This window comes from Folsomia candida, unplaced genomic scaffold, assembly GCF_002217175.1.
Source record: "Folsomia candida strain VU population unplaced genomic scaffold, ASM221717v1 Fcan01_Sc001, whole genome shotgun sequence".
NCBI lineage: Eukaryota > Metazoa > Arthropoda > Collembola > Entomobryomorpha > Isotomidae > Folsomia > Folsomia candida.
In genome coordinates, this window is record NW_019091193.1 from 21027642 (window position 1) to 21043995 (window position 16354).

The following is a 16354-nucleotide window of genomic DNA, read 5'->3' on the forward strand; positions in this document are numbered from 1 at the left end:
GTCAAAAACATGGCAAGTCATACATGGGCAAGATGATGATCCTAATATTCAAATAATTTAATATTTATCTCTGAATACGGTTATTGTCGATAGAAGTCTCGCTTTTCATTGTGACTACAACCGTTCCCCTTTTTGAAGAAAGATCGTCCAGAGTCGCATCATCTTTTGATCCCAGGTTTGCAATATTATCATCTAATGGTTTAGTGGTCTTCATCGTGAACAGTTTCCTATGCAAATTGCATTGGATTCAAGTTGTACATAGATTTAATAGGTGATCATAAAATTGTAACGCCCTTGCGTACTTCCGTTCCATTATTTACCAAACATTTTCTTCCTAAATTAAGGTTGCCAAGAGGCATCAAGCTCTAATAGCAATCCCGATTGACTCGATTTTGGAGTCCGTCAATCGCAATCCGTGCTGTCTGCATATTTATATATCCGATATATATGTATCCGGCAACGTGAATTATGAATAACAACTCAAAGGGTTAAGCAATTATATTCTACCATCAATAAGTTAACACTGACCTATTTTTTACCTGACGATTCTGTTTTACCCAGACAGATGCCGGACACAGAAGTAGCTTCTCGTCAGATCCTACAAAGAAGACGAAAAACGAAGTAAGTAAAGAACATCCCGAACTTCGTCAATTTCAGAGTAACAAACACCTCCCAGACTTTACCGAAGCATTGTATGAAATGACCCAGCTACCAAACGCTCACCACGATCACAAACACGGCGGTACTCACCACCGACATTCAGACCCTCAATCTAGTCACAAAGCCAAGACTTCCCTAAGTACTCATGGGCATCCAACTAGTACTCATCACGGAGAAGAGAGTTCACATCATCATACAGGAAGATGTATAGATTTGTTACTTTTTTCTGCAATTTTTATGAGCATTTCATATTCTAGGAATTAATAATAGAATGACTCGTCGTGTACAGCGCACAATCAGCGACGTACACTTGCCAGTACTACAAATGATGCTTCGAGAGCGTCCTCGTCCCTCGCCCAGCCACCTCCTGGTTTTGATCCAGCTACACAAAGCCTTCAAGTCTTTATGGATCTCAATAAGATTCCAAAGATGGGACCTTTTCTTCATCAAAATGAAGACCTTATGCAAGAGTTCATGCAACACTTAGATCTTGCTTATGTAATATTGAAGTGATAGATAATAAATAGCTCCAGTAAAGGTTGAGAGTTTTGGTTGTTGGCTATAGCACTTTTTCAACTCCAGGCTGTATCCCAAGATAAGGAGCTGGCAAAAAGCATAATGGCAGATAGAACGGTCTGGAAGAATTTGCTTTCTTCAAAGGAGCAAGAGAACCGTAACCAGAGAAAGTCTAGAAAATCTCTCGCAGTCCAACAACACCACCGTCATTCCGGACCTTCCGCTGTAACGTCACATGGTCACCATGAACATCGAACATCGCGCGATTCAGCTGGTCATCGCCATGAACATCGAACATCGCGCGATTCAGCTGGTCATCGACGTGAACATCGGTCATTTGCTGTCACAAAACATGGCCATAGAACTTCTGCATTTCCAGGACAAAACCCTGATAAGCATAATCATGATCCTTCAACAACAACTCGTCACCTATCAATTGCACCCAGTCGCAATCTGCCAATTCGGAACAGCCGTGTATGAGTAAAATTATTATGCCGTGTATTGCGTGCCCTTTGTCGTTTTTCTCTGTATGACACAAGGTGCTACTTAATTTTTCAGGTATACGCTCCCAGTTCTCGCAGCTCGATGTACATGAAATCCACGACAGAGAACACTTCGGTGGCGTCAACGACCACCAGGAGACTCAGCCTTGCTTATCCCTACGACGGAGAAGGTGTGCTTCCACCCAATGCTCCGGCTGCTTTGAAACAAATGTCAAATTCTGGCTATTTATACCTTCGGCGTCACATAGAACCCAACGACAAATGTATTTATGTTCACTTACTTCTATAAAATTTATATGTATCATTGATATAGCATTCTAAATATTTTAAAATGCATTATCGCAGTTCTGGTTTGTGGCAAAGTGTCAAACTATTTTGAGATTCTTGACACAAATGGAAAGAAAATGTATCGTGCTTTAGAAGGTTCTGAAACCTATTGTAACGCGATTTGTCCAGCCTATTCCATCAGCATTACGGAAATCGAAGATGGAGACGACATGGACGAAGATTTGGTCATCATGGAAAAAAGATTTCACTATTTTAGTGCTAAAAGGGTAAAAACTATACGAGTTGATATTAGGTCCCTTAATTAAAGGTATATGCTAAATATTTGTCAACTTTTAACTCGTAGTACATCAAAGTTTTCAGCCCGCCTGGATCTTATATCGGAAAGGTTAATCAAACTTGGAAGAGTGAGGAAAAGGCCACATTTATTTTGACAGATAAAATTGGGCATGACATGATTAAAATCATGGTCTCGCAATGCCCATTTGATAGGGAGAAACTATCCGAGTTTAAGGTACGCATTACTAATAACAAAAAATTATTATTAGTAAATCAAGGAGATCATGAGCACTGACAACGATTTTTAGCTCTTTAGCATTGACACAGACACGGCGATTGGAGCCATCATTGGCAAGTACGTTGCGCCATCGTCAAATAAATCACCTGGCGAATATCATTACCAAGTTAAGTACCCGAAAGACTTGAATTTACACATCAAACTTTTAATCACAGCAGCTTGGATACTCATAGTAAGTCAGTGTAAGCTCATTATCTTATTAGCTCTCTGAAAATCTTATCTGCATTTCCTGGTATGCCTATTCCAGTACAAGCTATATTTTGACAAAGAATTGAGAAAAGAGCTGAAGGAGTTCATCAAATGCATAAAGAAGCAGAAGGAGAAGGAGGAATAGGTGGATATGTAATTTGTAGAATAATTGATCGTTCCAGTTGTTTGTTTAAATTGCGTGTAATTATAGTTTTTGTGACCTAATAATTAGAATTAATAATAAAAAAGTGTAGACACTCATGGAAAAAGTGGACGCTTGTCGTTTGTTCTTTGTTCATAATCTAAAAAAAAACATTTCAGAGGGTCAAAATGAGACGATGAGATCAAAGTCCCGCTCCCAGTTCAACCATTGCCAGTCCCAAAAAAGTTGCAGCAGAAGAGAAAAAAATTATCCTTCCTCCGGTGGTCGGCTTTGTTCAAAAAATTGGGAAATTTATTTAAAAATCTTCCTCAAAATGGCATTTAGGGTCGCTCGTATGGTGCTGCAGACGCCGAAGAAATCTGCAACATCCGTCTTTGCTCAGGTGAGAAAATTGTGAATTTGTGAAAGATATATAATTTGCACATTTTGTGCTATGATATGACTTGAATCATGTTATCATTTCACAGGCACGAAAATCTCTTCACTCTGGTCGACCTTTGTCAGCACTGAGTTACAAAAGTGCGCTTCTCAACGCCCCACCTACTCGAGTCACAACGTTGGACAATGGCGTAAGGGTGGCGACGGAGGACACTGGAGCACCCACAGCCACGGTTGGAGTTTGGATTGATGCTGGATCTAGATATGAGAATGAGGCCAACAATGGTGTCGCTCATTTCTTGGAACACATGGCTTTCAAGGTAATAAAAATAAAGGTGAAGCGCATAATTGAATGATGGTAGTAATTTTGAGTTTGGTTAGGGTACGAACAAACGAACTCAACAACAACTCGAGTTGGAAATCGAAAACATGGGAGCACATTTAAATGCCTATACTTCTCGGGAACAGACTGTTTACTATGCAAAATGTTTATCAAAAGACGTTGGACAAGCACTTGAAATTTTGTCTGATATCCTTACCAACTCGAAGTATGATTTATTTTTATTTTTGCCATTTCTTTAGTTGGATGCTTGAACATGGCTTTACTTGAGAGATATATTAATTCCAGATTTGAAGAAGCACAAATTGAACGTGAACGTGGTGTTATTTTGAGGGAAATGCAAGAAGTTGAACAAAATCTGCAAGAGGTCGTATTCGACCATCTGCATGCCACTGCCTATCAGGTACATGATTGATTTTATTTATGTCACACGATATACAGATTATTATATGATGTCATATATAATTTGTAATTTAATTTCATGTAGGGAACACCTTTGGGAAGGACAATCCTTGGACCCACTGAAAATATTAAAAAAATTGGCAGAGCTGACCTGACGGAATACATTAACACGCATTATAAGGGACCTCGTTTCGGTAATGTCATAAAAATATACAAGGGTTTGTTTATTGCATTTGGTGTATCATATCATAACTTATTTCTGAATTTAGTGATTGCTGGTTCGGGTGGCGTTCCTCATGATCAATTAGTGAAATTGGCAAACGATCACTTTGGCAAGATGGGATTCAAGTATGACAAGAGCGAAATTCCAGATCTTCCAGCTCCATGCAGATACACTGGCTCTGAAATCAAGGTCCGAGAGGACTCCCTTCCTTTGGCTCACGTAAGCAAAATGACTTATTTTTTGCAAATAGATTGATCAAATTGAATGGCTAATTTGAAGTAAAACTTGTACTCAGCAAACTTAGGATTTTTTGTAATATAATTAAAGAATTCTTTGTTTGTTTTAAAGGTTGCAATGGCCGTTGAAGGTTGTGGTTGGAAGGATCCTGACAACATCCCACTCATGGTTGCAAACACTATCATTGGCTCGTGGGACAGAACAATGGTAGAAATATTAAGCAAAATTCAATTTCTTAAACCAATATGAACATAAATAAATAATGTGTATAAACATTTACAGGCCTCTGGGAGCAATAGTGGTTCATTTTTAGCTGAAGCTGCTGGAAAACTTGGTCTCGCCCATGGATTTCAGGCTTTCCACACTTGTTATAAAGATACCGGTTTATGGGGAGTGTATTTTGTTTGTGATCCTTTGACTATTGAGGTAACAGTAACAACAGTCATCCCAATAATGAAATTATAAGGCAATAGAGTATAATGTAACTCTGATCTGTTTGGTAATATGTAGGACTTTGTCTTCAATTTACAAAGCGAGTGGATGCGACTTTGCTCCAACGTAAGTATGAAATATCAACCGATGATGTGCTCAAATAGTTTTGCATTAATTTGTGATATCTGAGCTTATCTTACTTATAGGTAACGGAATCTGAAGTCGACCGCGCAAAGAACCTTCTTCGAACCAACATGCTCCTTCAATTAGATGGCACTACCCCAATTTGTGAAGATATTGGTCGTCATCTGCTGTGCTATGATCGACGAATTCCAATCAGTGAATTAGAAGCTCGAATTAATGTAAGTATTTACAAGAGTTTTATTAGCTTATTAAGTAAGATAGCCTTTAAACTACACATAAAATTAAAATATGATTTTAATTTCAGGCCGTTGACGCTTCAACTATCCGCGACGTTTGCACCCACTACGTCTACGACAGATGCCCTGCAGTCGCATCTGTTGGTCCCGTTGAGCAGCTCCCAGACTACAATCGTCTTCGTTCTTCAATGTACTGGGTGCGATTGTAAATTGAGTCAATAATTTTCAACAAAAGTCAACTCTAAATTTTAAATTAATAAGAAAACCAGGATTAGATATTCTCTCTTCGTGTCCAAAGATGTAGTTGTTCACAATGTACAGTAAAAATAATAGCAAGGAGTATATAGTCTACTGAATTCGATGTTCTTATTGATTGCTTTGATTTAAATCAAGAAATAATAAATACAAAACAAATTGTATACTATCTGTATTCATGATTTTCATAAAGCGAATGTATGTCCTATTTACTGTGGACACAGCACTATGCTTCGGTTCTTTTAATTAACTTGCGTGGCGGTATAGTTGGCGCATATGAGCTTATAAACTAATTAATATAGTCAACATGGAATATCAAACACTTGAGTCAATTTTACAAAGCAATTTATCCGGTGAAGAATTGAAGTTTGCAAATCATTTGCTATTTGGCCCGAATATACCACGGTCGGTGTAATCAGTAGTAATCACCCACAAATTTTGGCTTACAATTATATAATCAATCATTCCTTTATTTACCGTGGACCTGTTGCAGAGAACTTCATTTGGAATATTCGGCCGAGGACTTGCAAGACATTGCAGAAGTAAAGGGTTACTCATTTTTGGATAATTCAAGTTCCAAAACGCCACGAGTCGTGAGAATTGCACTGTTTCAAAATGCAATTGTTGAGAAAACCACAGCTTCCATATCGAAACAAAGAGATGCACTATTAGATTTGGGAAAAAGAGCCATCAACCTCGCTGCAAAATGTGGTGTCCAAATATTCTGCTTTCAAGAGTGTTGGGGTAATTAGTTTTTAATACGCCTATTTTACCACCTTAAAATACTTCATTTAAATCTTGAGTACTTATTGTTAGACATGCCAATAATATTTTGCACGCAAAAGAAACTTCCTTGGGTTGAATTCGCGCAAGATGCTTACAAAGGTCCAACAACTTTAATGCTTTGCGAGGTACGATATCCACTTTATCATAGCACTTAGTTAGCAGTATGGTCTGGTCTATCATATCATGAATGAGTCAAAAACAATTGAAGTATGTACTCATAGCTAGCCAAGTTACACAACATGGTGATAGTGTCTCCAATTCTGGAACGAGACAATGACGAAGACTGTTTGTGGAACACGGCCGTAGTAATTGATAACAATGGCAAAGTGTTGGGAATTTCGAGGAAAAATCACATTCCAATATCTGGACGATTTGGCGAGTCCTACTATTACAACCCTTCAGAACTGGGACATCCTGTGTTTCAGACCGAATTTGGCCGCATTGGCGTTTGCATTTGCTACGAACGACACCATCCTCAATGTTTCTTTAGCTATGCTCTAAACTCTGCCGAAATCGTTTTCAATCCAAGTGCGACCGTAAAAAGTTTTAGCGAATCGTTGTGGCCGATTGAGGCGAGAGACGCTGCATTTCAAAACGAATTTTATGTCGGTGCTATAAATCGGGTGGGACAAGAACAATTTGACTCATCGTCAGATTCGCAGGGAATGTCATCATTTTACGGATCGTCCTATGTCTCAGGACCTGATGGGTCTAAAACTCCGGTTAGTTAATTTCAGTTCAGCCGTTATATGTAAACATGCTTAATTCCCATTTAACATAGATATTTGTATATTTAATAAGGGCATATCACTGGACAGAAACGGATTGCTTGTGGTAGATTTGAATTTGAACAAATGTTCCCAGCGTTCGTCGACTGAAAGATTAGCAAAGTTATCATTCCCATTCATGAAATAATTTTATTCAGTTGTTTCTGATTGCCAAAACAAAGACAATAAATAGTGTTTAATATACAACATTCAAGCAAATGTTAAACATTGATTATCATCATCACATGATTATGATGCACCAATTTATTCATCTTCCATCAGCATCTGCACATTTTCTGGATTTTGAATGGCATCATCAGAGAGTCGTTTTGGACTTCCCCATTGTACAAGAGTTGGCACAGAAGACAGACCAGTTTTCTTGTCCGTCCGGAATGGACAATTTTTGTCCTTCCAATAATCTCGTGATCCAACTTTTACTCGGATTAAGGATCCTTCAGATGGGGTAAATGACTTTTTTAATGTCTCCCACATTCCTTCAACTACAAAACAAGACAAAAAATATTTTTATGTTTTTCATCATCTATTTAGATGAAAAATGAGTGTAGCTTCACACTCGAGAGCTGGACAAAAACTTTGCTTCCAATTTTCACAAGCTTCCGTGTAATGTATTATTCCAAATTCCAATTACTCATGCATAGTGGTCCACTATCAACTATTAGTGGATGGAAAGAGATTAAACATCGAATAAACAATCGAATATCTTACATTGGACACAATCTGGACACCAACTCTGGCCGTCGGAACCATTACTTCCAGTAAAAAGAATGAACAATGGATGTTTCGACTTGTCGGCTTCCCATTCTTTTCTGCAAAATTTTTTCGAACATTTATTCTCATCTCATGTCTCACCACTCTGTATCTCAATTTGAGGATGCAGTATTTTAAAGTACTCACATTTTGGTCTGGAAGGTTTCGTATCCCTCAATCTCAATTTCTTCACAAAAAGACATTATTATCACCTAAATAGTCAGCTTAAACGGAATGCAATTTATGGAACGAAAAAAGTTATTTCAATGAGAATACATTTTCTGTATGGATTTTCCTTTATGCCGGGTTTTTGATTCAATAATACACCTACTGCAAGTGCACTTGTAGAATCAACACTGCATATGCAAACGTCAAACGTGCAGTGCTTTCTGCCTATATTGAATAATCTTTAAGGAAACACAATGAATTGATAAATAACGATAATAATTGACATGAGTTGAGTTGATGCCAAATATTTATCTTTGTGATGGTTTTCCACTTCGTTGTATGAAACAAGTAAATAAATCAGTTTGCAGCATTAGTATTAAATCAATAAAATAAATAGTGTATGACTACAATTTCACAGCCAGGACGAAGTTATAATGAGCTATTTTTGTTAAAAATTGGTTTTTGTGGAAATGGTAGTACTCCGAATTCAAAACTAATTATAAAAATAACAAATATTATTAAATTAGTAACATGTTGTCGCTGTACTTAATATGCGAGTATTAATAATAAGACTTATCACAGAACAAATTACATTCAGCCCTTTATAACAGCAATAGGTTTTAACTGAATACATTTTTTGGAGATTCCAGCAGCGTGACACGTGTCAACGACATCAGTCACATTCTTATAACTTTCTGGACTTTCTTCCATCACTAATTTCGGAGACGCCACGCGTATGCTGATACCTTGGTTTTGCAGTTTGGCGAGCACATCTTTAAAATCAATGTTCCGCCTTGATTTTGCTCGCGATAAAGCTCGACCCTGTAGGTAAATAACAAAAGTGCTTTGGTCAACAATTGATAATCCGCCAGTAAACAAATTAACGTAAATTGGCAAACATACTGCTCCGTGGCAAGTACTCCCGAATGTTTCTTGCATTCCTTGCTCAGTTCCAGTTAACACGTAGGAGCAAGTACCCATTGTTCCACCAATTAAAACGGGCTGACCGGTAAGTTGGTAATCTACTGGAATTAGTGGATGATGTGGAGGGAAGGCTCGGGTGGAACCCTAGACGACGTGAAATTATTAATAGGTTGGTTTGGTACACCACCAATTAATCATCTATTCTTTCTCCCTGTATTGTATCTTGTATCAAATGCCAGAAGCAATAAACTATACCTTTCGATGCACCAAAAGTGTCTTTAATTTCCCATCCACAACATGCTGCTCGATTTTTGCAATATTGTGCGATACATCATAAATAACGTGCATATCCAAGTCATCAGCAGACATGTTAAACTGTTTAGAAAAGGCTTGTCTGGTAAGAAACGTCATGGAAGAACGGTTAACCCAAGCAAAATTTGCAGCTGAAAAAAAATAAAGTTGTTATTTATAAGAATACTGATTTTTAATATCTACTGGTAAGGAATTTTGATAAATTTTGCATTTTTTGTGTGATTGCGGCGATACATGGTATAACCGTGAAAAAATAATATGATGTCACATTTAAAAAGACTTGGATTCCAAATTGTAATAGGTTTTTAGAAAAGTTGAAATAATTTGTACTAGTATCTGTACTTGTACTTACCAGCTGCCATTGCCTTTAGATAGTCCTGGCCTTCCTGTAATTGATTAACGCAACTCAGTTAATACTATTAACTTAATATTAGTTAAATATAAGCATATTAATATGTATTCAATTTTCAAACCTGCGACCTAATTCTAGCACAAGCAAGTTGCCTGTCATTCGTTTCAATGTTATCACGTTTCATTGCTTTCTCCATTGATAACAATGCATCAGTTGCCACTTGATGCCCAAATCCTCTAGATCCCGAGTGAATCATCACACAAACTTGTCCCTGACCAATACAACAAACAAAATAAAATTTTAAATAATTATAGGATAAATAAATTGCACATATCAGTTCAACGCTTGATCAGCATGAAAATACATGTACAAATCAAACCTTTTCCTCAATCCCCATCTTTCTTGCAGCCCAGACATCGTAGATTTCTGAAACTACTTGAATTTCAGCGTAGTGATTGCCTGCCCCCAAGGTTCCTAACTGCAATATTTTAAATATTCCTTATGCATATTCATAATCAGAATTGAAACATTAAATATATTGCGCCAAACCTGGGGAAGTCCCCTTTTCTTTGCACGACTCGACACTTTGCTAGGATCAGCTTTAACAATGTAGAGAAGATATTATTTTTATAGTTTAATGAACAATCAGACAATGTTAAATCTAAATCCAAGAAAATTTATAAAAATTAGGTATAGATCAAGTTAAACCTACCTTGAAGCATTCTCCCATATTCCTCGCAATGTTCTTTGTCCTCTGCCCAGACGTATCCTTCTCTGGTGAAATGCACAAGCAATGGTACGTTTTACAATTTGTAACATAATTTGGCAAAATGGAAAAACCAACCTAAGAGACCAGTCCATTCCCATTTCCAACGCTTCTTCCATGTCCTTTGCCGTCATTGGAATAATTCCCTTTGATCCGACCCCAACCGGAATATGGTCAAACAGGGATTGAGCTATTTGTTCCTAAAATGACACAATTTCGATTATATGATTTAAATTTGGTGTTCTATGTACTAACCTTGACAGGAATAACATCTTTGGCAAACAAGTTGGTCCTGAGTAACCGAACCCCACAATTGATATCAAATCCCACACCGCCTGGAGAAACAATGGAATTGGGATCGTCATAGTCGAAGGCTGCCATGTTCCCAATGGCAAATCCATATCCAGAGTGGACGTCTGGAAGCCCGACCTAAAAAGACACTTTCATTTATAATCTGTTGGCTCTGCTGCGTTGCAATTGCGAGTTTACTACTCCTTGACTCTGACTTTTCTAATATAACCACCAAAGATTCTAATGTGATATAGCAAGCCAATTATGATCCTAACCATAATGGTAATGAAATGAGATTCATAATATCATAGTACCGACTTCCCCACGATCCCAGGTAGGGCTGCGACATTCGCAATCTGCTTCATTCCTGGAAGAAATCCCCCCACGGCGCCTGGTCGACAAGAATTTCGAAGTTCCTCAAACATTAGCTTTTCAAGCGGTTTATTCACATAGAAAATTCCTTCCACCTGCAACAACGCAAAAGAATGGTGATGCTTATAAATTTAAACTCTAACTTCAATTGATCGAACTTACATTCATGTTTGGCTGGAAACCTTTTTTGATTCTCCATGAATTCTCAGAGATTCTCTCCAAATATTTTTGTTCATCTTCATACGATCGAATCACCATTTTGGTAATTATAAGTAAGAAATAAGATTTCCTAAAATTTAGATATTATGAAATCATAACAAAGTAAACTTGAGCCGGCTAGGATTTGTTTTTCAATTAATTTCTACAGGATTCGAATTTGACTGATCAGATACATTGTGTGTGGGCAACGTGCAATAATCGGTCCCTGTACGCTATCATATGAAAACAACTCTAGTTACGATTGTTAAGTTATATGTTGAAATTTTATTATTAGAACATTCAATAATTTATGGTGGTAATTGGAAAACCAACAACTGATAATATATTACGAAGATATGTTTGTTTTACAGTGGAGATCAAAACAGTTGAAAAGAAATGAATGACATACTTGTGTATGTTGTATGTAGTATTGATTATATTCACACTTTAAATAGATATTTCAAAAAGACTCTGGTTAGGTTAGTAAGACTCGGATTCGCACAATTTTTCTGGGAAAGGGTTATACGGAAGTTGTTCTTGAATCTGAAATAAAAAGTTTGATTGAAAACCAAGCTTTGTTTGTTCGTCGTCCGAGCGGTGAAAAATACCTGTACTTCTTTACTTCCAAGTTTGAATGGTTTACATTCTGACAGCATCTCTTCTGTTAATTGAAACTTGGAACTTCCTACAATTCCTCCGTTTATATTCTGGAAGGTTACCAATAAGTTACAACATGAAAATAGTCTCACAGCAAAATTTAAAATACCTTTAAAATAACATTAGTTCCGTCGGTGACAATGAATCCATCCTCGTCCCAAGTTTTGTGTTTCTTCGTGGATGGTTTAGAAAACATGGCTGAGTAAAATCTGGAATACATAATCAAACCAGATTGTTGACCAGGGTATGCCGTTCGTTCTAACTTTCCGAAATGAAAAATGATTGTTCTCTCACCTTTCGAGATGAATCTCCTCAACATCATCTTCATCAACAACATCGGACGAGTAAATTTTTGTCGGTCCATGTTGAGGTACAGAGGAATTCTCAAAAACTTGTTCGTATGGTGTGTCATATTCTCCATGATAATAAAACAACAAAAATGTATGGTCAACTAACAGTTATGGGCAAGATTTATATATTTTTCTTGGGGAGTAATCATTAATCATTAATCAAAACATGCAATAAAATGTAACCCTTTCCCTGAGATATATGTAGCCCCAGTCCTACTTTGTGCGGTGTCTCATTGTAAATAATTAAAATAAATAATTACCATCAGATCCCGTCGTTCTTCCCACAAATTCTTCGTTATTTTCATGCCCCTGAATGCAAACTGAACCGGCATTCAAAGCTGATAAAGGAGAACTTCGAGCACCACAAAAAGGATTTTCGGAAAGTTGTTCCTGGATCTAAAAATAGTAATAGAATAATGTGAGCATGATTTAAACAATAAAGACAATTTGTCCAGTGCCAGTAATACCTGAACTTCTTTGCCTCCAAATCTGAACGGTTTATATTCTGAGAGCATTTCTTCAGTTAATTTAATCTTTGAGCTGCGTTCAATAACTTCACCATTACTATCCTACATATCATAAATGATTAAATAAAACAGCTTAAGAAAAAATTTGACACCAAATGTCATGTTCCAAGTTCACCTTTAGAACAAAATTAATTCCGTCGGTGACCATGAATCCATCCTCGTCCCAAGTTTTATGTTTCTTCATCGATGGTTTAGAAAACATGACTGCATAAAATCTGGACATAGCATTAAATCAATCTATATTAATTACATATATTAACTTTACGATTATGGTAATTTTTAAAAATTGTGTTTGGTATTACGTTTTTTCATCATCACATTCATCTTTTTCGATTTTAGGTTCAATTTCGCTATCATCCATATCACCACACTCATTCACTTCTGAAGATGAAAATTGCTTGACTAGTTTCTCCCTATCGATTGGAGATCCCAATACTTTCCTCTTCGAGATCAGCATTGTCCTTTGATTCCATCCTTGTGGGGAACGGATTTCCATTCTAACCTTGTCCTGGGGAATGCTTAGCTTTTGGGATATACTGACGGCTTCTTCGCGTTGAATTTTTACAGGGCTGACTAAACTACTTGCCAACTCATCTTCAGAAGAAGAAGTCTCCAAAAAATCGTGATATGGGTTACCATTATCTGTTGATAATGATAAGAATATTTCAGACTGAATTGCATACAAAATGAATGAAAATCCCATAATTTACAAAATATGTACCCACCAAGAGATTCTGTCATCATTCTGTCGAAAGTCGACAAAACATGTTCCCCCGTGTTTTGATGAACTTCATTGCAAGTTGCTGCGGCTGACGAGCTATTCACAGGAGCAAGGGTGGAACTGCGGCTAAAATTTGTTTTCAAATATTTTGCAGGAGGTTCAGACTGCGGTTGACGACCCCACCTCCGATGTTTAATCGTCAGCGACACTTTGTTGTTGGACTGAGTCCCTTCCTCCGTCGACTCCATCACGTCGTTGACGAAATCGAACGAGAAAAAAAACTAGAAACTGTTTAAATTCCAGGAAAATTAGAAGAGAGTGTGAAATGAAAGCCTCTGCAGTTGCATTGAGCCGGCAACGTAAACAAGTGGGCGAACGAAAGACGATGAAAATCTACTCCCACCAACTTGCAACAAGTCTCACATTCCCAGTTCTCTTCGTTTCACTTCAACGCGAGCAAATTGAGACTTTCTCATTTTTCTCGAGAACTTTTGTTGTGCAAAAAAGAGACGGATAAGCAAAACAATTTTGTGTTTATTCCTGGTAAAAATTAACACGCCGTATGTATTTACATATAAAAGCAGTACATCTAATTTTTGCTTAATATACTCATCCAACTAACTCCTAAAATATGTCGGTAACACTACTTGCAAACGTTGAATCTTGTCATTGGAACAAGTTATGTGGTCCTCGACGAGCAATATTGTCTTGAGCGACGAGGGAAGAGGACTTTCTAGAAAAAAAAATCGTCCTTCTTCCGGCCCCCTCCTTGCTCATCCAACATTGAGGTATTTTCCACATAGCGAATCATGTCCTTTTCCGACTTGGTGAGGTCGTGTCGGATTTCGCGGCGCAGGGATCCATCGTAGTACAACTTGTACTGTAAATAAATAAGGCTCAAAAGTTGTGGGTCCCACTACTTATAAAAGTAATACATGTGCTAAGTTTCATACAATTAGGAACCAGGCCGTCATCACCTTGAAGCAGTAAAATGTAAATGTTTAGATACAGATAGAATTTTAGATAGAATTAAAACTTTATGGAATAAAATACTCACGCCAATTTTTATGTTATAGTTTAGCTCTTTTGGATAGTTAACGCCGTATACGAGATTAGACGTGAAGCATCCAGGAGGAAGGTCCAACCATTCTCCAGTTATACGACCAATCGTGTTATGATCTCCAAATGTCCGTAACTGTGCATATAAACAAAGTTTCGTCTCACTCGGAAACACAATTTTTGTTATTCGCACAGTTAGAAAGCAGAACACGACTCTCACCTCAAATTCTGTTCGATAGCTTTTGGTATAATAACGTTTGTTCGTTCGCATTATCAGTGTTGTGTCACCCTCGACGTTCTTAATGTTGAAGGTTGATGTAGAGCATAAGCTGGACTTTTTTTCTACGCAACCAATATAGCTGCCTGGTGGACAGAAGATGTCAATTTTCTACAGAAATTTACTAATAATTCCTCCAATCATTGTATTTGTTACAACATGTTTTGTCCTACCTTTTTGAATATGCCGAAATTAGCTTTCATAACAATCAGTTCAGTTCCATCAGGTTCTCGAATAACAATATCTGACGGCTTGTTACAATGACGAGGAGGTCCCTCGTACGCCCGGTAAAGGAGCCGTCCATACGCATCCAAAATATCGTAATAAATTTTCTGCTTATCGCAACATGCGGCTACACTAACGGAATATTATGACTTATTATGGCTTAATATTTACTAAATATTAATTCCAAAGATACTATTAACGCATCGATCATTTTGAGAATATACTCACTGGTTCCATCCAATATCTCGATATGGTGGGTCAAAAAAATCCTGTCGCTGTCCGCTAAATATTTTATTGCAGGTGGAGTGTTTTGCGCAATTTTGGCTGTATTCATTGGATAGTCACAACAAAGTATTTACATATTTTAAATTATGGCGATAGTCATTGATTTTGAAAAATGCACCGTCGAAAGGAAAAGTAGCCCTAGATTCGAGTGTCATATCGGAAGAGTTGGCTTCGATTGACGTCGCCCCTTTGCCTCTCTCATCGTCCACAATACCGAGGTCTGTGCTGCTTAAGCTGGACATTGAGTGGGCACTCCCCTTCCTCAACTTAACATTATTGACAACGAGCTCGGGTTCTCTACTTTTAAAGTTATCTTTTCTTGAATGCCTGCCTTTGTCGTCATCAGTGGGGTGAATCATCTGGTGATAATAATACTCGTCTGGATTAATCGAGTTCCTTTTGAAACCACCATCGTGCGACCCTTTTCTCTTCCCCAAAGGATCCAAAAGAGGGCTGACGTCAATCATTTCCTGAACTAGCAGAGGTCGATCCATGACCTGTTCAACCCATAAAATGTTTAATGAAATAATATAGGAATGCAAGGATTGTAAGAGCTGAGTTGATCCATGACCTTCATAGCCAATGTTCTGTCCCGTGCCACTGCCTGTGAGTCGTGTAAATACATCACTTATGTTTTTCCTAATAAATAATTTAAACTGCTATCGTACCATCGCAATATCGGGATACTTCATAAACTGTTCCACAATCATTATGTTGCCCTGAAGGAACTGCTTCATATTGGGAATTCTATTTAGTTCGATAAACAACTCGGTGTTCTTTGCTAGCTTATCCTCCCAATATGGAGGAGGAAATTCTGAAACGATAGACTTTGAATCTAAACTTGTCGTCGTGGTCTGTACCGATAGTTCAGCTCCAAGTTCTGGTTTTGATGCAGGTCTAGAGGTTGGACATGAAGTTTGCGTGCAGGCTGGCAAATTTTGTGCAAGATCAGGAAGAGTCTTATCGCGGTGGTCATGATGATGATGCCGATGTCCTCGGTCGTGGGAGT

General features: G+C 37.7%; 6 protein-coding genes across 7 annotated transcripts; 2 read left to right on the top strand and 4 right to left on the bottom strand.

Annotated features, from left to right (window-relative positions):
- The first annotated feature begins 575 nt into the window (after nt 1-575).
- Nucleotides 576-5704, top strand: LOC110849618 (mitochondrial-processing peptidase subunit beta). 2 transcript variants are annotated; one of them, XM_022097049.2, is made up of 11 exons: nt 3096-3275; nt 3361-3591; nt 3653-3819; nt 3900-4014; nt 4099-4207; nt 4283-4455; nt 4585-4680; nt 4756-4899; nt 4984-5031; nt 5112-5267; nt 5354-5704. In XM_022097049.2, the coding sequence occupies exons 1-11, from the start codon at nt 3207-3209 to the stop codon at nt 5492-5494; spliced, it is 1449 nt and encodes a 482-aa protein (XP_021952741.1). In that variant the 5' UTR covers nt 3096-3206; the 3' UTR covers nt 5495-5704. The 2 variants fall into 2 exon arrangements, 1 of the variants encoding a protein (XP_021952741.1); XR_004834695.1 differs by lacking the exons at nt 3653-3819; nt 3900-4014; nt 4099-4207; ... (4 more) ...; nt 5112-5267; nt 5354-5704 and adding exons at nt 576-1650; nt 1735-1942; nt 2025-2233; nt 2311-2478; nt 2552-2713 and having other exon boundaries at nt 2789-3275; nt 3361-3501.
- Nucleotides 5705-5751: 47 nt separating this feature from the next.
- On the top strand, nt 5752-7302 carry LOC110844044 (beta-ureidopropionase). The gene is made up of 5 exons (XM_022090157.2): nt 5752-5945; nt 6034-6284; nt 6357-6451; nt 6548-7048; nt 7128-7302. The coding sequence occupies exons 1-5, from the start codon at nt 5848-5850 to the stop codon at nt 7239-7241; spliced, it is 1059 nt and encodes a 352-aa protein (XP_021945849.1). The 5' UTR covers nt 5752-5847; the 3' UTR covers nt 7242-7302.
- Nucleotides 7224-8240, bottom strand: LOC110862628 (thioredoxin domain-containing protein 17). Its single transcript, XM_022111850.1, has 3 exons — nt 8009-8240; nt 7820-7920; nt 7224-7593 (listed from the first exon to the last, which is right to left on the bottom strand). The coding sequence occupies exons 1-3, from the start codon at nt 8062-8064 to the stop codon at nt 7358-7360; spliced, it is 393 nt and encodes a 130-aa protein (XP_021967542.1). The 5' UTR covers nt 8065-8240; the 3' UTR covers nt 7224-7357.
- Nucleotides 8241-8318: 78 nt separating this feature from the next.
- LOC110862618 (RNA-splicing ligase RtcB homolog) lies at nt 8319-11424 on the bottom strand. The gene is made up of 12 exons (XM_022111839.2): nt 11209-11424; nt 10989-11141; nt 10639-10812; nt 10462-10583; nt 10330-10391; nt 10167-10216; nt 9997-10095; nt 9739-9888; nt 9618-9651; nt 9209-9396; nt 8933-9097; nt 8319-8851 (listed from the first exon to the last, which is right to left on the bottom strand). Exons 1-12 carry the CDS (start codon nt 11302-11304, stop codon nt 8624-8626), a joined length of 1521 nt encoding a protein of 506 aa, XP_021967531.1. The 5' UTR covers nt 11305-11424; the 3' UTR covers nt 8319-8623.
- Nucleotides 11425-11512: 88 nt separating this feature from the next.
- LOC110863146 lies at nt 11513-13868 on the bottom strand. Its single transcript, XM_022112392.2, has 9 exons — nt 13504-13868; nt 13081-13420; nt 12894-12993; nt 12719-12820; nt 12512-12647; nt 12196-12316; nt 12011-12110; nt 11853-11951; nt 11513-11787 (listed from the first exon to the last, which is right to left on the bottom strand). Exons 1-9 carry the CDS (start codon nt 13745-13747, stop codon nt 11725-11727), a joined length of 1305 nt encoding a protein of 434 aa, XP_021968084.1. The 5' UTR covers nt 13748-13868; the 3' UTR covers nt 11513-11724.
- A 226-nt stretch (nt 13869-14094) lies between these two features.
- On the bottom strand, nt 14095-14929 carry LOC118434145. The gene is made up of 3 exons (XM_035846955.1): nt 14557-14929; nt 14453-14476; nt 14095-14379 (listed from the first exon to the last, which is right to left on the bottom strand). Exons 1-3 carry the CDS (start codon nt 14827-14829, stop codon nt 14233-14235), a joined length of 444 nt encoding a protein of 147 aa, XP_035702848.1. The 5' UTR covers nt 14830-14929; the 3' UTR covers nt 14095-14232.
- Nucleotides 14930-16354: the final 1425 nt, after the last annotated feature.

Bases quoted from the DNA above. Each gene is read 5' to 3' on its own strand.
- LOC110863146 (XM_022112392.2), bottom strand. From the start codon at position 13,747: ATGGAGTCGACGGAGGAAGGGACTCAGTCCAACAACAAAGTGTCGCTG. The intron at 12,821-12,893 runs GTGAACTTGGAA...TATGATATGTAG, and splicing joins GAATTAATTTTGTTCTAAAG to GATAGTAATGGTGAAGTTAT. The intron at 11,952-12,010 runs GTATTTTAAATT...GTAACCTTCCAG, and splicing joins GAACTAATGTTATTTTAAAG to AATATAAACGGAGGAATTGT.
- LOC110862618 (XM_022111839.2), bottom strand. From the start codon at position 11,304: ATGGTGATTCGATCGTATGAAGATGAACAAAAATATTTGGAGAGAATC. The intron at 10,813-10,988 runs GTACTATGATAT...GTGTCTTTTTAG, and splicing joins CTGGGATCGTGGGGAAGTCG to GTCGGGCTTCCAGACGTCCA. The intron at 9,397-9,617 runs GTAAGTACAAGT...ATTTTTTTTCAG, and splicing joins TCTAAAGGCAATGGCAGCTG to CTGCAAATTTTGCTTGGGTT.
- LOC110844044 (XM_022090157.2), top strand. From the start codon at position 5,848: ATGGAATATCAAACACTTGAGTCAATTTTACAAAGCAATTTATCCGGT. The intron at 5,946-6,033 runs GTCGGTGTAATC...GACCTGTTGCAG, and splicing joins TTTGGCCCGAATATACCACG to AGAACTTCATTTGGAATATT. The intron at 6,452-6,547 runs GTACGATATCCA...ATGTACTCATAG, and splicing joins CAACTTTAATGCTTTGCGAG to CTAGCCAAGTTACACAACAT.
- LOC110862628 (XM_022111850.1), bottom strand. From the start codon at position 8,064: ATGTCTTTTTGTGAAGAAATTGAGATTGAGGGATACGAAACCTTCCAG. The intron at 7,921-8,008 runs GTGAGTACTTTA...AAAATTTTGCAG, and splicing joins GAAACCTTCCAGACCAAAAT to AAAAGAATGGGAAGCCGACA. The intron at 7,594-7,819 runs GTAAGATATTCG...CTTGTTTTGTAG, and splicing joins GTGTCCAGATTGTGTCCAAT to TTGAAGGAATGTGGGAGACA.
- LOC118434145 (XM_035846955.1), bottom strand. From the start codon at position 14,829: ATGCGAACGAACAAACGTTATTATACCAAAAGCTATCGAACAGAATTT. The intron at 14,477-14,556 runs GTGAGTATTTTA...TACTGCTTCAAG, and splicing joins ACTATAACATAAAAATTGGC to GTGATGACGGCCTGGTTCCT. The intron at 14,380-14,452 runs GTATGAAACTTA...ATTTATTTACAG, and splicing joins TGACGGCCTGGTTCCTAATT to TACAAGTTGTACTACGATGG.
- LOC110849618 (XM_022097049.2), top strand. From the start codon at position 3,207: ATGGCATTTAGGGTCGCTCGTATGGTGCTGCAGACGCCGAAGAAATCT. The intron at 3,592-3,652 runs GTAATAAAAATA...GAGTTTGGTTAG, and splicing joins TGGAACACATGGCTTTCAAG to GGTACGAACAAACGAACTCA. The intron at 5,268-5,353 runs GTAAGTATTTAC...TTTTAATTTCAG, and splicing joins AATTAGAAGCTCGAATTAAT to GCCGTTGACGCTTCAACTAT.